A 21,045-nucleotide genomic window follows, 5' to 3' on the forward strand; every position below is an offset into this window, starting at 1 on the left:
TTTTACTAGCAAGGTGAGTTAATTATATACTTCATTCTTCAGGCGAACTGCAACTGCTATGGACGGACAGGGTCTCAGACCAGACCCTGGTTTCGCTAAGGCTGTACTTCCTGCCAGAAAACACGCCAGATGGCAGAGGCCTTCATGGGGAGGTGAGTCATTTATAATCTGTTCGACGTTGTGCTGGGGTGGGGTGGGGTTGTGATTCTGATTGATGTTCATTTCTCAAGATAATAATGATCTCATACTTAAGATGTGCCCTCAGGGGTGTCATATTGATGTAAAAGTTGCAGATACGAACCGAACCTTGAGTTATTGTGGTCTTCAACGACTAACACAGACATTACTGAAAACTGAAAGCTGAAAACTTTATCTAAGTGCTATGTATATTTTCGTGTGTGTGGCTATGTTCACATTAAGGGTTGTAATATATACGTAAGTTACAACAGGGGATCTCAGTGGATACCCTCCCATTTTTTTGTTATCAAGGAATGCCTACATATGACGACCTCCGTGGTCGAGTTGTGTGTACACCGGTTTTCATGGGTACGCCACTCTGAGGTCCCGGGTTCGATTCCCGGCCGAGTCGATGTAGAAAAAGTTCATTAGTTGTCTATGTTGTCTTGGGTCTGGGTGCTTGCGGTACCGTCGTTACGTCTGATTTTCCATAACACGAGTGCTTTAGCTACTTACATTGGGATCAGAGTAATGTATGTGATGTTGTCCAATATTTATTTATTTCGGGAAGACCACGATTTCCGTCTCCACGTCCTATATATTAGGCTGTACACCTAATGCCTTTGTCTATGAAAAGATAAACCTTTTCTTTACGTGATGGCAGCTCTATCATCAGCTTTATCAGCTTCATAATATATTTAAAACTTGCGTGTTGCTTGATATGGTGAATATATTAAATTATATTTAAAAAATTATGTTATTCGTGTAACTTGTAGTGTATGAATATGTTAACATAAGGGGTTGAAATCAGACCAGCGAATTTCATCGTAAACTGTTGTTGTTAAATAACGATTAAACTAAAATTAAAAGTTAAACTTAAATGAGATCATAACATAACATAAACAGCCTGTAAATTTCCCACTGCTGGGCTAAGGCCTCCTCTCCCTTTGAGGAGAAGGTATGGAGCATATTCCACCACGCTGCTCCAATGCGGGTTGGTGGAATACACATGTGGCAGAATTTCGTTGAAATTAGACACATGCAGGTTTCCTCACGATGTTTTCCTTCACCGCCGAGCACGAGATGAATTATAAACACAAATTAAGCACATGAAAATTCAGTGGTGCCTGCCTGGGTTTGAACCCGAAATCATCGGTTAAGATGCACGCGTTCTAACCACTGGGCCATCTCGGCTCTTAAAATAAAAATGAGATCGTTGATCAATATCTAAAAACCGATGACTTAAATTCGCTGGTTCTCGTCTGGTCTTTGTAGTTCCTTAAACGAATGGCAGCTTTGATTTTTCCTTACAATAAATGGATAGTTGCAATGCACCAAAATAATTAAGGAATTAATAATATACCTATTTGCCTCTCCTTTTAAGGTTATCATTTGTGTTAGGGGGACGACAATGGCCCCAGAATCGATACTGCGACTTTTTAACCGTTGCGTTATTGACGCTTAAATATCTTTGACTATATATACCTACACACACATATATATATTAATCGAGTATCGGTTATATATTTAATGTAAACATTTTAATTAGTAGACTTAAACGAGTTAAGTTTACTAGCAAATGGGGCAACCTGATGCGAAGGGATTGTCACCATAAATATTGGCGCTGTAAGAAATATTAACCAACCCTAGCGTCGCCAATGCGCTTCCAACATTGGAAACGAAGACGTCACGTCCCTTGTGCCCGTAGGTACACTCGCCCGCCCTCCAAACGGGAACACAACTAAACTAAGTATTTCTGTTTGAAAAAATTATATAAAATTAATTATTTCATAATTGTTAATCGAGAGCTTGGTTAATCTGTGATATTCACTGTGAATTTGCGAAAAAATGGCGTTTGAACGTCGATGAAACTGTTATCGGAATATCGGAAGTAAAAGTTAAGTGGAAATAAGTAGTTAAGTGTAACAGTGTCGTATTATAAATAGAGATATATTAATCATAAACTCTTAGTGGTGCACAACATAGCTGAGTTATTAAATCGCAAGAAATACGTAACTCTAAGGTTTGTTTATCTTTTTTCCTACTTCCATTGGAATAGGCTACATGTCCTTCCTTGGGTTTCAAACTTGCTTGATACCAAATGTAAAAACGTTACAGACAGACAGTTACCTACTTTTGTATTTATAATATTAGTATAGACAATAGTAGAAAAACACGAACTGTTTAAAATAAAGATTAAAAAAAAAAATTATATGCAAACAAAGACACGGGCGCGAATGTTACAAAAAAAAAACCTTCTAAAACCTCAAAAATCCCTGAGTTTCTACGAATAGCGCCGTCTCGCTTGCGCTCGCTGCGCCGTCCCGCTCTAAGCCCTATTTGGTAACGCCAACTATTTCATGGATGAAATTACTGAGTGTGCGGTGCGAGTCATAAGATACAAGCGATTTTATTAATTTTAATACTAAAATATATTTTAAAAGTTTTAATGAGCACCACTGAATTTTCATGTGTTTAATTTGTGTTTATAATGCGTCTCGTGCTCGGCGGTGAAGGAAAACATCGTGAGGAAACCTGCATGTGTCTAATTTCAACGAAATTCTGCCACATGTGTATTCCACAAACCCCCATTGGAGCAGCGTGATGGAATATGCTCCAAACCTTCTCCTCAGATGTAGAGGAGGCCTTAGCCCAGCAGTGGGAAATTTACAGGCTGCTTATGCTTGTATGCTAAAGTTTTTTTTAGATATTAATAATTTGAACTCACTACTTGCGTCATGTTACTCAAATGATTTAATCTTGCAACGGCGGAAAATGTGAATTTAAATATTCATTATGTACCAGGGAAGTTCTAATTTCTCGGCGTAATTAAAAATATAGATTAATTGAATGAAAATCATTAGTAACAATAAAATAATAAGTATTATTATGATAAATAATCTTTAATTACTTTTTTTTTCACCACTTATATTAAAAATTTAAACTATCACAATTTAAATGTTTAATAAAATAAACATTGTAAAATAAGTTAAGGCGTGAAGTTGTCTATTTCGAGCGACTCGACAGTTCATTGACTTGCGAGCAACTTCACCGTGTAGTTTTCAATGGGCGCGCATCATAAAAACTATTAGCAATTTTAAATATTTCATTGAAGTTAAGTTATGGTGACACGTTAGGTTTCAAAGTAATTCGTTAAGTAAGTAAACTATTATGATATTTTGATCGTAAATTCTCCGATACTTAAAATTAACATCGTGTATTCGATCACGGAACTATCTCGACAGTGTTGTCTAACCGGCCCGATAATAGATTCAAGGTAATCTGTTATTGGAATTCAGCAGTACGTAACCAATCGAAGTTTTATTAAAACGCTTTAATTTTAATTTTCGAAATTCAAAAAAATATACAAAATACAAATATTTATTCTGAACTCGTACCACGCCACAACACAATCGCTACATGTTGAACTGAAATCGTATCTTATCACTTAGGACACAAAGTTGAATATTAAATGTATGTCTTTTCAAGTAATTGTGTAGTACGTTATGGGACTATACGGTGAATAACTCGTCTTGGTACTTATCCATTTTTGGGTTTTTTAATTTATTTTCTGGCATTTAAATTTCAATTAACAATTTATACGTTTTTGTGTTATTATAAAACCTTAGAAGATTTTAAGCGGACATTTTGATTTTATTTTAGTTTATTAATATCACGGCCAAAGAAATAATCCAATTAATGTATTCTGTTATTCGCCAAAATAGCAAAATTTGGCATCGGTTTATGCTTTGTTGAGATACACGTTTGCAGTTATTATTTTTGTTTCGTCGCTTCAAAGTATTATTATACATAATTGGTTTTTAAAAACAGACAATTATTTACTGTACTGAGTAATATTAAAGATTAATTTATTGGATATACAGTAGAGGAACGTCTATTTTATAATATCCTTTGATGCTAAAGGAAAATATAAAACTAATGGCGTTTTAGATTATAATACAGCTTGTCTATGAAATGGTCGCCTTCAAGCTGTTTCAAATACAAAAATGAACAAAAAAGTAATAATCTAACTGAGTTTTTTTCGTCGTTTCTTTTCAGGTCTTAGTTTTCTTCCAGAATTGGAATATTACTGTTGATAAATAAGTATGTGTACAATAACTGTTTCTTGAATAAAGACTATGACTTTGACAATAATAAAATAGCAAAACATTTACATCAGGCTTCTCAGTCAGTGAAGTGTGACAAATTGTTAACTAAAACTCAAGTTCATTTATTCAATATAGAAGCATTACACTCGAAAGTTAAGTACTAACGTCGAGGACTTGATATCTTTACCATTGTTACTAGGTCGTCCGGTCGTCTGTTCGTGATAAATTAATTTGACGAATTTTCAAATTTGATATATACCTGTAATTTTGTTTGATAATTGAGAGTAATATGTCATAGAAGCGGTTCGCCCTTGGCTGTGGATACACATCTTGACAAGTGCTCCGTATAAAACTGGTAGCTTGCCAAATATATAATCGACAGCAGATTAATGACTATAACCTATTAACATACCGCGAGTGTCACATAAGATGAAGCAAGTTTCTTTAATTCGTTACTCTGTGCGCTTTACGCTTCTATTTGTTCTGTAATATAACAAATATTTATGTTTTAATTCCGTTTATGTCGTGTAAATTTGATTGATTTGAACAAATGTACAGTTTTAGTTGGCATTTGCGTAAACTTTTCTTGCAGAATACCATCGATGTACTATATGGCGTGTCTATATTTTATTTACAAATAAAGAGGAGGCTTGATGTGTAAATTATTTGATATTTTCGAATCACTTAACCTATGAAACGTTGAAATATCACACTACGAACATGCAGATATTATTTCTTATTATATGTATTATGTACTTATGAAATCAATTGTAATTGTCAAGTCTTTGCTGTTACTAAAGATACGCTGACCTATCATATGTTTATCACCGTAATTTTTTGTATAAAGCTTTTCACGTGATATAAAAGGAAATATCAATTTTGGTACATTTTCCAAATGTTAGTTTAGTTTCGACCTTGAATCACATAAAACGCGTTTGTCGTCTTTAACTTTAGAGGTTAACTGTTAGTTATATAATTTATCATATATGTACATATTAATAAATATAAATGCTTGTTATTCCGTACATCTGAGCAATGTACCGTACGCCTTAACCAAAAAATGTCATCATTACATTTTAAGTAATTGATAAAAATCATCAATTTAATATACGAACGAAGTCGCGGTCTACATCCAGTGTGCTGTTGGATTCGTTACATCATGATAGGACACGCAGCTATTATTGACCTCTGTGATTGATTGAGATGTTACAGATGACACTCCGATAAAATTGTATTATTTTTAGTTATCTATTTTACAACCGCGACGGGAATTCACAGAAGTATATTTAAACTTTTGTAAATAATGATGTTAGTAAACGTGGATATATATATATATATATATATATATATATGTATATATATATATCAAAATCTATGCATGATAAGTATTTTTGGTATATGTTAATTGGTCTACTCATAAAAACATGTATGTAATGTTTTTATTGTAATATATAGTTTCCGCCCGCGCCTTCGCTTGCTTGTGTGGGATTTTTGGGTTACTAGCGTGACAAACAGACTTACTTTCCCATTTATAATATTAGTGAGATTATTTAAGTTCCATATTACGTAGTAATTTTATTTCAAATCTTAAAGAACTATAGTAATGATACAACTAAGTATAAGATGAAGATTATCTCTGCGACCGAAACCGCAGTATTTTTCATCTATATTCTTACGAGCACGATTGTACCTGAAGTTTAGATAACTTATCGCATTATGTGAATAACATTGTTTAATATGATATATGTGTTAACATGAACAGTTTATATTATGTTCTTAAAAAAATATATAACGTGACCATTCTTAAGACGTTATTAAAACTTTCTATACAATTATACATTTTGTAGTGGATTCAATCAGGTAATCTATTTCTTTAGCAATAGTTTCACCCAGGTTAAAGTTTACCGAGTTGAACATCACTCGTTCCCAAGACAATGACAGTTTATTAATTTGTATTATTAGTATAATACTATTTCCTTTGACAAAAATATGCGTGATTTGAAACGAATAAAGTGAACCACGACATCTTTTGATACATTTAAGAACTAAATAAATATTTAAAAATATACTCTTAGTTAAATAATAACGCTATATATAAATTACATATATTTTACTTTGAGATATATGTGTACTATGTTCATATTTCTAGTTACTTAGTGCAATATGATTTTAATTCTAATAAAACGTATATTGCGATAAGCAAACAAAATGTCGTAACTGAAATTCAATAAACGTTGCTTAGAACGTTGTCGAAACAATTTTCTTTTAAGGAAGTATGAAAAATAAAAATAATAAAAGATCAAGATTGTTCAACTGGGTATACAATACATTTGCTGCGATGCGCTCAAACCTTATGAACAAGAATGCATGGAGTCGTGTAATGAGTTATTTTAATCTTTTTTTTTTATTATTTACGAATAATGTACCATAAAAAAATATATTTATTTAAAAAAAAAATCTTCTTTTTTATAATGAAATGTTTTTAATTAGCTTTTTGTTGACATGTTCAATAGTTAATATCAAAGATAATGTTATATCAAAAGCGATTTAATATTTATAATTAACAAACCTTGCCGCATAGTGTTTGAATAGGACAACGTTATTATACGTTTAAATATGTATTCTTATTCTTTGACAAACGGTCTTATTATGTAAACCGTATTAGAACACGTTCCGTATTTGTCAATATTATGTCGATAATAACAGACGCGTTCTATAAACGTTGATGCTTAAAACATAAAAATATACTTTATCCAAGTGGGCTTATCCATTATTTTTTTATTATTAATTTACAGTATTAATTAAACGAAGTTACAACCGATTCGGAATGTAGATTGTACCGAGAACGTGGTAAAAAAGTATCTAGTGACTCTTATGAGCTGATAACACATCAATTGTGATGTATTTAATTACACATTCAATTGTAATAAATAAAACTGATAATATTTATAAATTTTAATGGTAAGGAATGATAAAGACACGGTTAACTTGCAAGGAAACATTACGTTAATGGGTGTTTTTAGTAATTATCATATTTTTAAATTACTTGATTGATGCGTTTGTACTAATGGAAGGAATGTGTATATCAGTGTTCATATATATGTTTCGAAAGAATGGACTCTGATTATAATTTGTTTATTTTATTATTAAATATATAAATATTGCGGTAACATAATCAATAAATATTTAGACATTTTTTGTGCTGACTTAATGATTAGTATTGTTTGTATATAATTATGTTGTAAAAATATAAAATTCGATATATAATAGAAGCGAAACCAAATCGTCCTTATTGACGAGTTGTCGTATATGTATATCTTATCGTGGGTTCGCTCTGTGTAAATAACTGATAACGAAACGAGCGGTACAGACGAAATGAAATGTTAAATAGTTTAGTTTCTATCGATTATATTCTTTTAAATAATAGTATATATTATGTATTCATGTACTATGTTACGCGAGATATACGAGTCGTTACGCATCACGATGAAAGTGTGTAGCATTCTGACGTGAGTGTGTAGATACCGTCTTATTTCTTGCCTTCTTCTAGGTTTAAATATGTATATAATGACAAAATAGCATACTATCTTTATTATTGTATACGTAGCATATTTATTTGAATTTATTAAGTGTGTATAAAATATGACCCCCATAGCCTATACATCGTAATGCATTAAATTTCAATAACATTCCTAACGATTTTCGACACATATTTGCAATATAGTTAATACTAGTTTTTACCTGTGACGTCGCTCTCGTTTTAGTGGTTGGTGGTCAGTATTATGTACACAGTATATACAGGGTTATTGATAATTCGACGTATTCCCGTTAGGAGGTGATAGGGGTGATTATTTGCAATAATTTTAACCCCCATATGCATAATGCAAAAGTGAACCATTTTTGAGTTATCACGTTTTTTAGATTTTTTCAAAATAAGTCAAAAATTTATTTTAAAAAAAGCATCAATTAAAATCTATTTTTTTTCTTCTGATTTATAAAAACGAAAAACGAACACTGGTTATTTGTCAATATTAAAACAATAATTATCGTTCCAAATTTAAAAATGCGAGACGGAAAAAGATATTATTTCAATTTTTTTTCCACAAAAATGCCCTAAAAACAAAAAAAATCGTTATGAAACTTGTCCTGCAGATTATTTTAAAAACATAACCGTTTTATCAGCTCTCCAAAAATGTATAACAACTAGGAACTTATTTTAAAACAACCGAAATAAGATGACCACAAAGGACGCTGGTGGAAATTCGTATTCGAACAAAACTTAAATTCGCTCTTTGAATAAGTTTATAATAAATAAGTTTAATACATACTTAACCAATGCAAGTTTATTCGCGTCGGTTTCCTCTTCACCGGCTACCGGATGTATCAGTTTATAATAAGCGAATCCGGGAAACTGGTAGTGTTCAGAGACGGCAAATTGTGTCGAAAGACTCCCAGTCCATGTTGTTAATTACTTAGAGGATAAGAATTTATCGATGAAACACTCTAACCATTTCGACAAACACTTTCGCCGCACGACTCTCTGTAACAAAGCACAGCACACACAACATGGTCTACAGTGCATAATGCAGGATTCCATCACCACCATTTACCATTATCCATACTCCTGCGCAAATTATTCACGATGAGGTCCCTGAAAGGAGAGTTATTTTTTGTAGATTCATGCCTACCGAACACGTTGAATTACCAATAACCCTGTATATAAATCCTGATGTATGAACTATATTATTGTAAAGTTTCATCACAATCAATTAAGTAGTTTTTACGATAAAGAGTAAAACAGATCTATACATAAAAACTTCCGCCTTTATAATATTAGTAAGGAAGTACAGGTAATGAATTAAAACTGAAAAATAACGAATGTATGATGTATTATATCTAACATACAACTAAGTACTAATCAAATTCAAGTCCTTTATACATAAGTGTCTCCGCATTAATTTTAAAATATTCAACTTTTGTTCGCGACCGTCCAACAAAGTAATAATAATGATATTTTGTAAGTCGAACGATGTGAATACCTTTTTTAATGTCCGCAGCGATAAGCTGCGTCGAGCAGCGCTCCTCAAACTAATGTATTAACTTTTATTTATATTTGTATTAAACACGCACTGATTTACTGTATTTATTTATTTGTATCTTAACTTATGGGTGTTATTTTAATTAATTTTATTATTAATGTACTTTTACTTCATGAAACGCGGAAAATAATTAATATATATTTTTTTATAATTTAAATGTCAAATTAATGCTGTTAAATGAACTGTAATTATATTACTCATTAAACTTAATCATGTCACGTTTCAAGTGTCACTATATCAGTAGCGTAGACGTAAAGATGACGAGTATAAACGGTCAGACACGACAATAGATTTATTCATTTGTTAATTGACATAGAAAAACTATTAAAGCACTACAAATCAATACTCATCGGTATTTTTTTTTTAAATTAATCTTTTTTAAAGTAACAATGATCGATATTGGATGGTATTAAATACAGAAGAAAAACAATTACGACGTCTCTTATCGTTTGTCAATAAGCCTAATTAATATTTCGTTTTATCAACAAAAGTATTATTAATTTGATTTTTTTTTTTTTTTAATATTTAATCGTTATCTCGAACGAAATCGGGATGAGAGTACTAGTGTCGAAATTACTGTTGTATCATAAAATAAGAAATGAAATATTCACCGATAACTTTACGAGGTCAATGACACGATTGCGTGGTAGATATAAGAACGCCGGTGAAATTTACAATATTTCATCCATTTATAGTCTTATAAAAAAAGTTTATAATTTAAAAAAAAAAATAACAGTGTCCAAATCCTATTGTTGTAGTGTCCATGTTCGTATCCTTTGTTATATTAAGTACATTTAGAAATCGGTTAATACAGATTAAAACGACTTAATATATAATTATTTAAAGAATCAATTAAGAAAACAAAATCAAATTTAAAAAAAGAACAAAAAAATATATTCAATTTAAAATTTTGAAATACTTCGATTACGATTCGACTCCACGTCGCCCGAATTCAGCAATTATTTGACAGCGACACAGAACAGGGCTGCCAACGTTCACGGATTACACTTTTAAAGATAGAACCGATTTATCGTTCGAAATTTGAATTTGAATTTTTTAATTAGTTCGATTGCCTATCGTTTTAACCGATTGCGACGTTAATGAAAGTAATGCTGTGACGTTGTCTATCAGTTTGGTAATTATGTGTATATATCTAAGAATCATAATTAGTTTATTATTGTTGTGAAACTTCTATCGGCGCGCCTCGGGGGTAAAATAGACTCGTATAGCGTTACGGCAAAATGCAAGACGCTCTGTTATGACGTCGTGCCCCCCCCCCTCCGTACCGCCCTTTACTCGCATCGTATCTTAGATCTTATATACGTGTGTCTGTATCTGAACTCTTTCCAAACGGTCGGACCGATTTCGATGTTGTTTTTATGTTTTTGAATGGACGAGGAGTTCAGTTAAATACATACGTATTGAATTTGCATTTTTATATTGTATTATTGTTGTTAGTAATTTTTTTTCCCCCTTTTTTGTATAACATAGTAGAAAAAAAAGTTGTGTTAGGTGATTAGATAAAACTGTCCTTCACCAAGCCGTGATAACTTTTAATTGAAACAACACTCAGCTAAACATGTAATTACCTTTATTTTAAAACCTATAAATGGTGTATGTTTTGTAAGTTGTCCTTAATAAAATAAAAAAAAAAATACTTGTTTATACATATAAAGACTAAGAGGGCTAAGGACTTCGCCCGCAGGGAACTCAGTTTGTTACTGATAAAAGGACTAGTTGTTGCCCGTGGTTTTATTCGCGTTTTAGGGTTTTTCAAAACCCTATGTCTATATGAAGCTTGCTTCATAACAAATTTCATCAAATTCGGTTCAATAGTTTGGCCTTGAAAGAGCAACAGACAGACAGAAGTTACTTTCGCATTTACAATATTAGTATAGAAGATAATACAGCTCGGTAGTGCTTGTTACTATAATATTGTATATTCTGACTAGTGTATAAATACCATTATTTCAGTTTGAAATTGAATTGTTATCAAGTCAATTAATACAAGAAATAAGAATAAACTTGTAACCCCTACTTTCCGTTCGCATACGGTACAGAGAACGTTTTCGGGCAACGGTATACGCATATACAATAAGATACCGGGAAATGTAACCAATTTACCATTTACGAAATTTAAAAAGTGTATTAAGACTAAATTAATAAATAAGTCTTATTATTCATTAAAAGAGTACTTTTTAGAAAAAAAAACGCCTGCATTTAGGCTCGGGTTCCATCACAGGACAGTAATTATTGTAAAAAAAACAGCATTGTGAATCTGTTTATTTGAAAAGAGCAACTATGCGAGTTTCTTGCCGTTTCTTCTCGCTGGAGGCTGCTTTCCGAAACGGTGGTAGTATTTAAATATCGACGATTCAAAAACGTTTCATTGTGAAGTTTACTTGAATAAAATTGATTTGAATTCTAACCTAGGTTACGTTTGGGTAGAGTATCTATCTAATGGCGAAGAGTATTACTAAAATCGGTTCAGTAGTTTCAGAGTTTATCGATTACGAACAAACAGATGTTTCCTCTTTAAAATATTACTATAAATAATAACACTTTACAACTGATCTCGGTCAAAAAGTTTAAATTAATTCATACGAATGTCAGCCCCGAGTGTGGTGACGTAATTAGAAATAAATATGGCGGACGGCGTCACGCCGGTATGGCTGTATTTATAGTCGTTCGTAAGTTCATTAAATTTTGCTCAAGTAATTTACGTGGTCGAGAATATTTTTTTTTCTAATTCATCGAATAATATTACGGTTAGAGAAATTTATTTACTCAAAAGATTTACATTTAAATCACTTACAGAGAATATTACAAAACAATTAGTATGAAAAATGAAGTCGAATTTGCGTACGTAATACGATTAATATTACAACTGCATTTTACATTAGCAGCCTGTAATTTTCCCACTGCTGGTCTAAGGCCTCCTCTCTCTTTGGAGAAGGTTTGCAGAAGCATATTCCACTACGCTGCTCCAATGCGGGTTGGTGGATACGCATGTGGCAGAATTTAGTCGAAATTAGACACATGCAGGTTTCCTCACGATGTTTTCCTTCACCGCCGAGCATGAGATGAATTATAAACACAAATTAAGCACATGAAAATTCAGTGGTGCCTACCTGGATTTGAACCCGAAATCATCCGTTAAGATGCACGCTTTCTAACCACTGTTAATAACATTAAGTTAACAATGTTTTTAATAGACTTCAAAGTAAAGTTGGTTCCCAAAACGGTTTTTTTTTTAATGTTTCTAACATCAGAACTTTGGGAAAATGTTTTATTGTTTGGAAGGGTGTACTTCCCGTTTGGTCCCATTTAAAAATACCACCCAGACAAACTCAGGTGAAAAAATACCGGTAATTGTTTTTTTTATCTTTTTTTTTTATGATTTAAATATGTTTTTTATGTTACGTTTCTAACTCAAAAAGTATATGGTTTTTTTTAACTATTTTTATTTATATATATCCGCAATAGCAACGTTTTATTTTATTCAAATATCCAAATTAAAATCTACTTAATGCAAATGAGCTCTTTCGTGAGCACTTTTTTATTGATGCGACATTTTTTAATCACAGTTACAAGTGTTTGGATAAACCTCGCAAAATAAAAGGAGAAAAGCCAAATAAACAACATTGGTCGAGATTTCTTGATTAGTCTATGATATTCACTATGGATTTGCGAAAAAATGGCGTTTTGAACGTCGACGAAACTGTTATCGGAATTTCGGAAGTAAAATTAAAGTGGATATAAGTAGTTAAGTGTAACAGTGTCGTATTATAAATAAATATATATTAATGATAAACTCTTAGTAGTGCACAACATAGCTGAGTTATTACCGAATCGCATGAAATACGTAAATCTAAGGTTTGATTGTTTTTAATCCTACTTCCATTGGAATAGGAACTATATAGAGGCTAGAGGTCTAAACCCAGCAGTGGCATGTTTCTAAGGTGCTCACACACACACGACGCTTCTCACGACGTCATGTCGTACGATATAAACACCCCCATGGCGCCATCTATATAATCGATCCGTAGCAACTGTTTGTGATACGAAACTTAATTTGATGGTATTAACCGATTTCACAGAACGTGTATACGACTGTTTATTGAATAATATATATTATTTAGTATAGATAATATATATATATATATATATATATATATATATATATATATATATATATACTAAAATGAGGTAAATATAACTCTTGTAACGTTAATAGTCTAGAATGCTTATCACCTCCCATTTTACTCCCTAAAGGGGTGAATTAAAAAAGTATGCCCATGTCCTTTCAAGGCACACAAACTATCTCCGTAACAAATTTCGTCTAAATAGGTTCAACGGTTTAAGTGTGCAGAGGCGACAGACAGAAATACTTTCGTATTTATAATACGTATATTAGTATAAGTATTATATACTAAAACTTTAGGCGAGTCAAACCGCACAAAGTCATAAAACCAATCAGGGCCGGACCGTAAGTTTAGGGGGCCCTGGGCTAACACTACTTAGGTGCCCACCTGAGACATATCTGAACGTAGACTTGAATTCAATTAATTGAATGGGTTTGATTAATAGCAGGACTCGCAGCGCTGCAAACCGTACGATCTGTTTAGTTTAATAAAGTTATGGATTCTTTCGCATTATCGTCTATTTTCGACTTTGACTTGACTTAGCTGGGGCCCCTTGAATCCAAGGGGCCCGGGCGGAAGTCCAAAAAGCCATATGGTGGATCCGGCCCTGAAACCAATGACAAAAGTGCAATTGAATATTTAACCGTGTATTACCGTTTGAGAATAATTAAATGGCAAAGAAATAAAATTGTTATTAAAAATGACATGAATTGAAATGAAAGAGACATTCATAGAGAGAAAGAGAGGGAAAGACGCTTGGGGGTGCATAACGGTTTTTTCCTTACGTGACGATGTCTGACAGTTCACTCTGCTGTTGAGCCGAGGTGGAGCATAGGTGAGTTTTCATGTGCTTGATCTGTGTTTATAATTCATCTCGTGCTCGGTTATGGAAAACATCGTGAGGAAACCTGCATGTGTTTCATTTCAATGAAATTCTGCCACATGTGTATCCACCAACCCGCATTGGAGCAGCGTGGTTGAGTAGGCTAACAAACTTCTCCTTAAAAGGGAGATGACGCCTCAGGCCAGTAGTGAGACTTTGACAGACTGGTATTTTTGAAGTGATAACTTCTTATGGGAGGGTCAACTGCTTCGTTACGTAACGCGTTACGGGCGCCAGCCTGTCTGGCTTGCGTTTCTCTTACCCATACGGCAGCGATAGGCAAACTCCTCTCTTACTCCAACCCACAGCGCTATTTCGCACAGACTTTTTTTTTTTAAGTTATCACATCTGTCGGCCGTCCAGAGACGCACACGTATTTTTATTTTTACTCTACTGTTAGCAGCGTAAAATATTTTTCAAAATCCAAGTCCAAAAATTAATTTGTCAATTTTCTTATAATCTTTGCAAGAAATCACCTCGTTGCACAGTTACAGAGCGAAAGGACAAACTGACAAAACAAACGAACGCGCTTTCGCCTCAACAGCGCCGTGCGTAGACACCATAGTAACAATACACGCAAAGTCGGGCGCGACTGATTACGCTATTAAGCAGACAAGTAATACTTTCTAAAGTAAACTCACTTCGTGATAAGATACGAAATGTTTATATTTAATAAGGTACCGTCGATGTGTTTGTTTGTAGAGTTTAACATGGATAGTTCTCTTTCTGTGTGTGTTTGAGGCTTTCGGTTCAACCCCCTTGATGATGGTGTACCTTCATTTCTGCAAAATTACGATTCAAAAGTACTTATGAAAGCCTACTTGGATGAAGTATATTTTGTTTGTTTTTTTTTTTTGACTGTACACGAAATTATCAATACAGATTTTTGATACAAATCTGTACAGACGATGTGAACGCTTTACGTACCTTCTCGCCGTAGTCGTTTAAGAGCTCAAGTTTTTCTCTCGACGCGAGTGAGCCCGTCCTTGGCCGCTTTGCATCGTATTACTAATAATAATTCGTTTTGTTTTTGTAAATAATTTTGTATTTTTTTTATTTTTTTTAATTGGTTAACGTTGTTTCGTCCTATTTTTGTATTCGAAATTATAAAATCTATATAAAATAGTTTATAATTATAATAATTTATTCATTATAATTCTGTGGTAATATTAGTTCAAGATTTGGGCGATATAATCGTAACGTGTGCCACGTTGGTCCTCTGCGAGCCGGATACGTGGCTTACAAACAGACGTGGCTTACAAACAGACATCCTTGTCATTTTTCCTCAACCAATAGATGTTTTCTTTAAAATTCGATATTGTCAAATGGATTTGAATCTGCGACTTTAAATAGCTTTATAATGTCCTGACCTCATTTTCAAATGAGACTTGTCATGTCTGCGGGATGTTATAGGCTCCTCTCATAATCCGATTGGACTTGGAATTCAGTCTAGGATCAACGCCTTCGCGTGCTATCTGGGGCAAGGGAAAGGCTATTAGACACTAGGCCGCCGCGGCAAATTTCTATAGGTCCGACCCGGGAATTGAATAGACAGCCGATGCAGTCAAGTAACATAGTTTATATATCCATAAAACTTCCTAGCATCAATAATAAATAAATATAATGTTTCATGACTTTAATTACGTATTATATACAAAGTAAGATATATTATAATACGTAGCACGTCGATATTACATTGTCAGGGCAACATAGAATGTCCGTTAATTACACTGGCTCACTCACCGTTCGACGGTACGGCCACCGTTTAACTTACAATACGTAACATCTAAACAAAATGTACTAATGCAAAAAAAAAAAAATCCTATATTTTCTCATTCCAGACCTAGGCTCAGATATCAAAGAAATAAACTTAAAAAATTAATTGATTATTACATCACCGTACAGACAAAGGAAATTAAACCTTATGTACTTGGTAATAGAGTTCAAATATTCATATAAATGCATAAAGAAAAATAATTTAAACCTTAATAACTTAAAGTTAGAGTTGTAAATACAATGACAATATTCGTAAATTCGACTCACGTCCGTTTATCAAACGACAGAAGGTAATAAGTCCATTGATGTTTATACGATTTCGAGCTCTATTACAATGGGATACGGTTGATGTTTGAATATTTCGAAGTCGTCGTTGTGCTATCAATGTGCTTGTGACCATAAAATTAGATGTTCCTGTGTGCGTATATTAAAGGTTGTTCGGTTGAACGGTATTATATTGTAACTCGAATCGTTATTAGTTTAGAATTTTGTTTGTGATTTTTCTTTTTTTTTTTTTTGGCGTATATTTAAGTCTAATTTATAGTGAGTTTTAATATGAAACGTTGCTGAAATAATAGCACAGTTAAATCGCTTTAGTAATATAAAGATTAAATTAGTTTTGACAATTAAAATTGGAAAAGAGGTTAGTCATAATTGTTTCGGAGAATAGATTTTAGAATTTGACTCATTTAAGCTATGAAGCACCGGCAAGAAACTCAGTAGTTACTCTTTCCACAAATGTATGGTCAACTTATAATAATAATTATTATGGTTTTTTAAATTACGGTTTTCATCAATAAACAGAGCTATTCAAGAAGAAGTTTTATATGTATAATATTAAAATAGAGAAAAGCCAATACTTTCAACTTTGCTAGTCGGAGAAAAACAATGATTTTTCTTTATATGTCTGTTCTTCAATCTAAAATTTGTACATAGTCACTTGTTGTACCCGTGTGAAGCTGGAACGGGTGGTAAAAACATCTCAAAGCGACTCTCGGGCGAGTTTTCATGTTATATGCAAAGTCTGAACAACTGTTTACGAACACTTTATATTTAAACATACATTAGTTTAATTTAATGTTCTACTAGTTTTTTGGTACAAGTCTCTTGAAAAATTATTTGAACAAAATTCTACCTTTAAAAAAGTTAAATATAAAATATAATCTATTCGAGTTACAAGTTGCAACAGTGTCGCCGTGAGCCGCATAAATATCAATGTACAATCGAGGTAATTTCACTCGGCGCTATAGTCCGCTGCGCGGGGATTTGCTCGTATTTAATTCTTTATTTATTTCTAAAGTGAAACTTCGTAGATCGATCGATGTAAGAGATTCGAGAGTAATCATTTTTGAGGTAGCGACTCGGATTAGGTTTATATGTAGAGAACGCCATGGGTTTTTTTTTTTTAATATTTTGGCGGTTTTTTTTATGGAATGAGCTGATGGTAAGTTATCACCACCGCTCATAGATATTGGCGTTGTAATGCACCACCAACCTTGGGTACTAAGATGTTATGTCCCTCGTGCTGAAGTCACACTGTCTGATTCACACTTCAAATCGGAACAATAATACCGTGTACTGCCGTGTGGCGGTAGATTATATGATCAGTGGATGATATCTACACGGGTTTTGACTACCTCAAGTCGGGCAAATGAGCCACATGGTAAGCGGTCACCGCCGCCTATGGCAATGGCACTTTAAGAAATTTAACATCACCGTGTGAACTGAGATGTTATCTCCCTTGTAAACTCATCAAATCAAATCAAAATACACTTTATTCGAGTAGGCTTTTACAAGGTCTTTTGAATTTAACAAACTATTTAAAGTGAAGCTACCACCGGTTCGGAATGTGTGTAGATTCTACCGAGAAGAACCGGCAAGAAACTCAGTAGTTACTCTTGGTAACGTTGGTTTAATAACGCACTGTTTTTTGTGTTGAATTTGTTATTGATCGAAATATATTTGTCTCGTTCGTAAATAATGTAAATACGTTTTTCGGAGTTTTATCATTAGTTCCGAATATTAACCCCCACAAATAAACACAGTGTACCTCTTTATGTATACTTATATCTAGTATATAATGCAAATTATAATTAATTAATGATCTCCGAATATTATTTCGTATATAATTACGAATTGACGACTTGTAAATGTTTCATTTGCACGTGATTTTAAAATCTTTAATATACGCCTAAAATATTACTGATTCTAAGTCAGTCCATCAGTTTTAAGTTAATATTTAGTATTTATTAAACAAATACAATAATCATTTTATATTAACGTGACTATGTCGTTAACCGACGAAAATGTCTTTAAGGTTATATACTCATAAACCAATTATTATTTTTTATTCAAGTATACTCATAAAAGCTCTTTTGTTATAAATATGTTAGAGTGTGATGAGATGTAAAGCTACTACCGGTTTCGAAAGTAGAAGAACCGACGAGAACATATATATATGTAAAGAAAAAAATGTATTTTTCTTTAATTTGAATTCCGCGCATCAACCGCCATCGAACGCGCAGTGACATGACAACTAAATTTTGTTAGCCATGAAAAATATTATCAATCTCGTAATTGTAAAAAGTAAAGTATAAAGTATCTTGTGATTTAGGAACAGACATTGTTAATAAATAAACATTAAATGTCGTTTTATAAGATTCTTTCTAGTACTCTTTTTACAGAGAAACTCAATTGTGTTTCATTAACTGTGTCGTCCTTATAAAAAGCATACTAGAAAGAATCTATATATATATATATATATATATATATATATATATATGTATCAAATAATCAATATTCTACCGCCAAACAGCAATATTTCGTATTTTTGTGTTTTGGTTTGAAGGGAAGGTGGAATAGGCACAAGAGATTTCACATGTTAGCTTCCAAGGTTGGGGCATTGGTTTCGAAGGAATGGTTATGGGCAGTTACGCTTAATCACCGTGTCTGTGTCTACGTATCTTATAAAAGCCCAAGATAAAACAACGCAGTACTTGTTTTCTTCTCCAACTTACTGGGTCCCTGAATGGTTCAAAGGTAAAAGTACCTTACTCTCTAATGTATGTCTAAAGTGTCTAGTTTAATTTGTGTCAGTTAGTTTTAGTTTCGTAAAAATTGTCTAGATGGCATTACTAGTCTTTTAAATCGCGCTGACGTTTCGTACAAATGATTTAGTTAGTAATATAAGTTCGTGTCAATAAAATGATTCAGTTGGTGCTACGAATAGACAGAAGTGTTCCCTAAACCACCGACAACCTTTTTTTTTTTTATAAAATAGGTGGCAAACGAGCAGGAGGCTCACCTGATGGAAAGTGACTACCACCGCCCATGGACATCTGCAACACCGGGGGGCTTGCAGGTGCGTTGCCGGCCTTTCAGGAAAGAGTACGCTCTTTTCTTGAAGGAAGGAAGTCGTATCGGTTCGGAAAAACCGCCGGCGAAAGCTGGTTCCACAGAGTGGTTGTGCGAGACAGAAAGAATCGACCTTCTGAGCCGAAGTGCGATCTCATAGGAGACACCCTCAGGACGAACGACACTCTCGAGCCTGAAAGGGCTCAAACTGCAAGGCTGAGTTCAGTACTCGCCCCAACTCCCGGTGACGCTGTGAAGCCCAGTAGGGTCAACAGCACGAATACACACAGACAAAAAAAGCAATTTTTATTATTAAAAAACAAAATCCAGTGAGAAGTGCGATCAGTACAATAGTGCAGTGTCCAAATAATAAGTACAAAGTTGAAACCATCTTCCGTTCAATGTCGGTTACAATTTAGCCTAATCCGACACAGTTTCACACAATTTGTAACTGACGTGACGACTTTGATTGCATAACTGGTCTGCCGTCTCGCTCTAACACGACGTTAGAGAGAGACGTCACGATCGAAAAGATAACTTTATTGTTACTTTATAAACATAGTTATTGTATTGTATTTTGTTGCATTATGAAGTAAATATTATTCTGTACGAATGGACTCGAAAGTGAAAACTCATCGAGTCTCATAAAGTGATTTCATAGATTATTATTATAACTAGCTAACGATCCCGACTTCCTACGGGTAAAATACGTACTCAATTCCTCTCACAACATTTACATAACATGTGCATTGTGCAGCCTATACATTTCCCACTGCTGGGCTAAGGCCTCCTCTGCCTTTGAGCAGAAGGTTAGGAGCATATTCCATCACGCTGCTCCAATGCGCGTTGGTGGATTCACATGTGGCATTGGCAACTTTATTAAGCCTAACACCTGAAAACCAACCCCTAAACGCGAGCTAAATCGCGGGCGACGACTAAATATAAATATTGACCACGTGGAATGGCGGCAAGAATGCTAGCAGCCTTTCCCCGTTGTATTGCAATTCCGATCCTCCGGGCTAAAAACGAACCAGCCCTCCTGTCACCATTGGAGGCAATAAGGTGTTATAATTTTAATAAAGGTGTTTGCACTAATAATCCAATTTGTTATTATTTATGTTAATAAGTACATAAATGTAATCAAAACTTTGAATATAAGTTATTAATCAATTACTTGGTAGTTGGGCTTTGTGCAACAATACAGAAATGTTTAACTTTGCCGTTTCGTAAATTGAAATCATTTGTAAAAAATACATTGGTAGAGAAGCATATTATTCGATACAAGATTACATAGATGATAAAAAAGCGTGGAGTTAATGCTTGTTGACTTCCAGGCGGGAGACATAACATACATATATAATTGTATTTAACTAACACGACTGTATTTTTAGATGTTGAAAAAGAGTAACTACCGAGTTTCTTGGCGGTTCTTCTCGGTAGAATCTACATCCTTTAGCTGGTTATCCTTTAGGTTGTAGCTTCGCTTAATATAAATAGTTTGT

At 33.4% G+C, this 21,045-nt stretch overlaps 1 protein-coding gene across 3 annotated transcripts in view; it reads left to right on the forward strand.

The window, feature by feature from the left end:
- The window catches only part of LOC113391469 (AT-rich interactive domain-containing protein 5B-like), an 81,763-nt gene that overhangs the window by 30,163 nt on the left and 30,555 nt on the right, over window positions 1–21,045 (forward strand). For all 3 annotated transcript variants that reach the window (XM_064219708.1, XM_064219709.1, XM_064219710.1), the window contains exon 3: window positions 43–152. In XM_064219708.1, coding sequence (XP_064075778.1) covers window positions 43–152 — 110 coding nt within the window. The remainder of the gene's footprint in view (window positions 1–42; window positions 153–21,045) is intronic.

This window comes from Vanessa tameamea, chromosome 29 (genome assembly GCF_037043105.1).
Source record: "Vanessa tameamea isolate UH-Manoa-2023 chromosome 29, ilVanTame1 primary haplotype, whole genome shotgun sequence".
NCBI lineage: Eukaryota > Metazoa > Arthropoda > Insecta > Lepidoptera > Nymphalidae > Vanessa > Vanessa tameamea.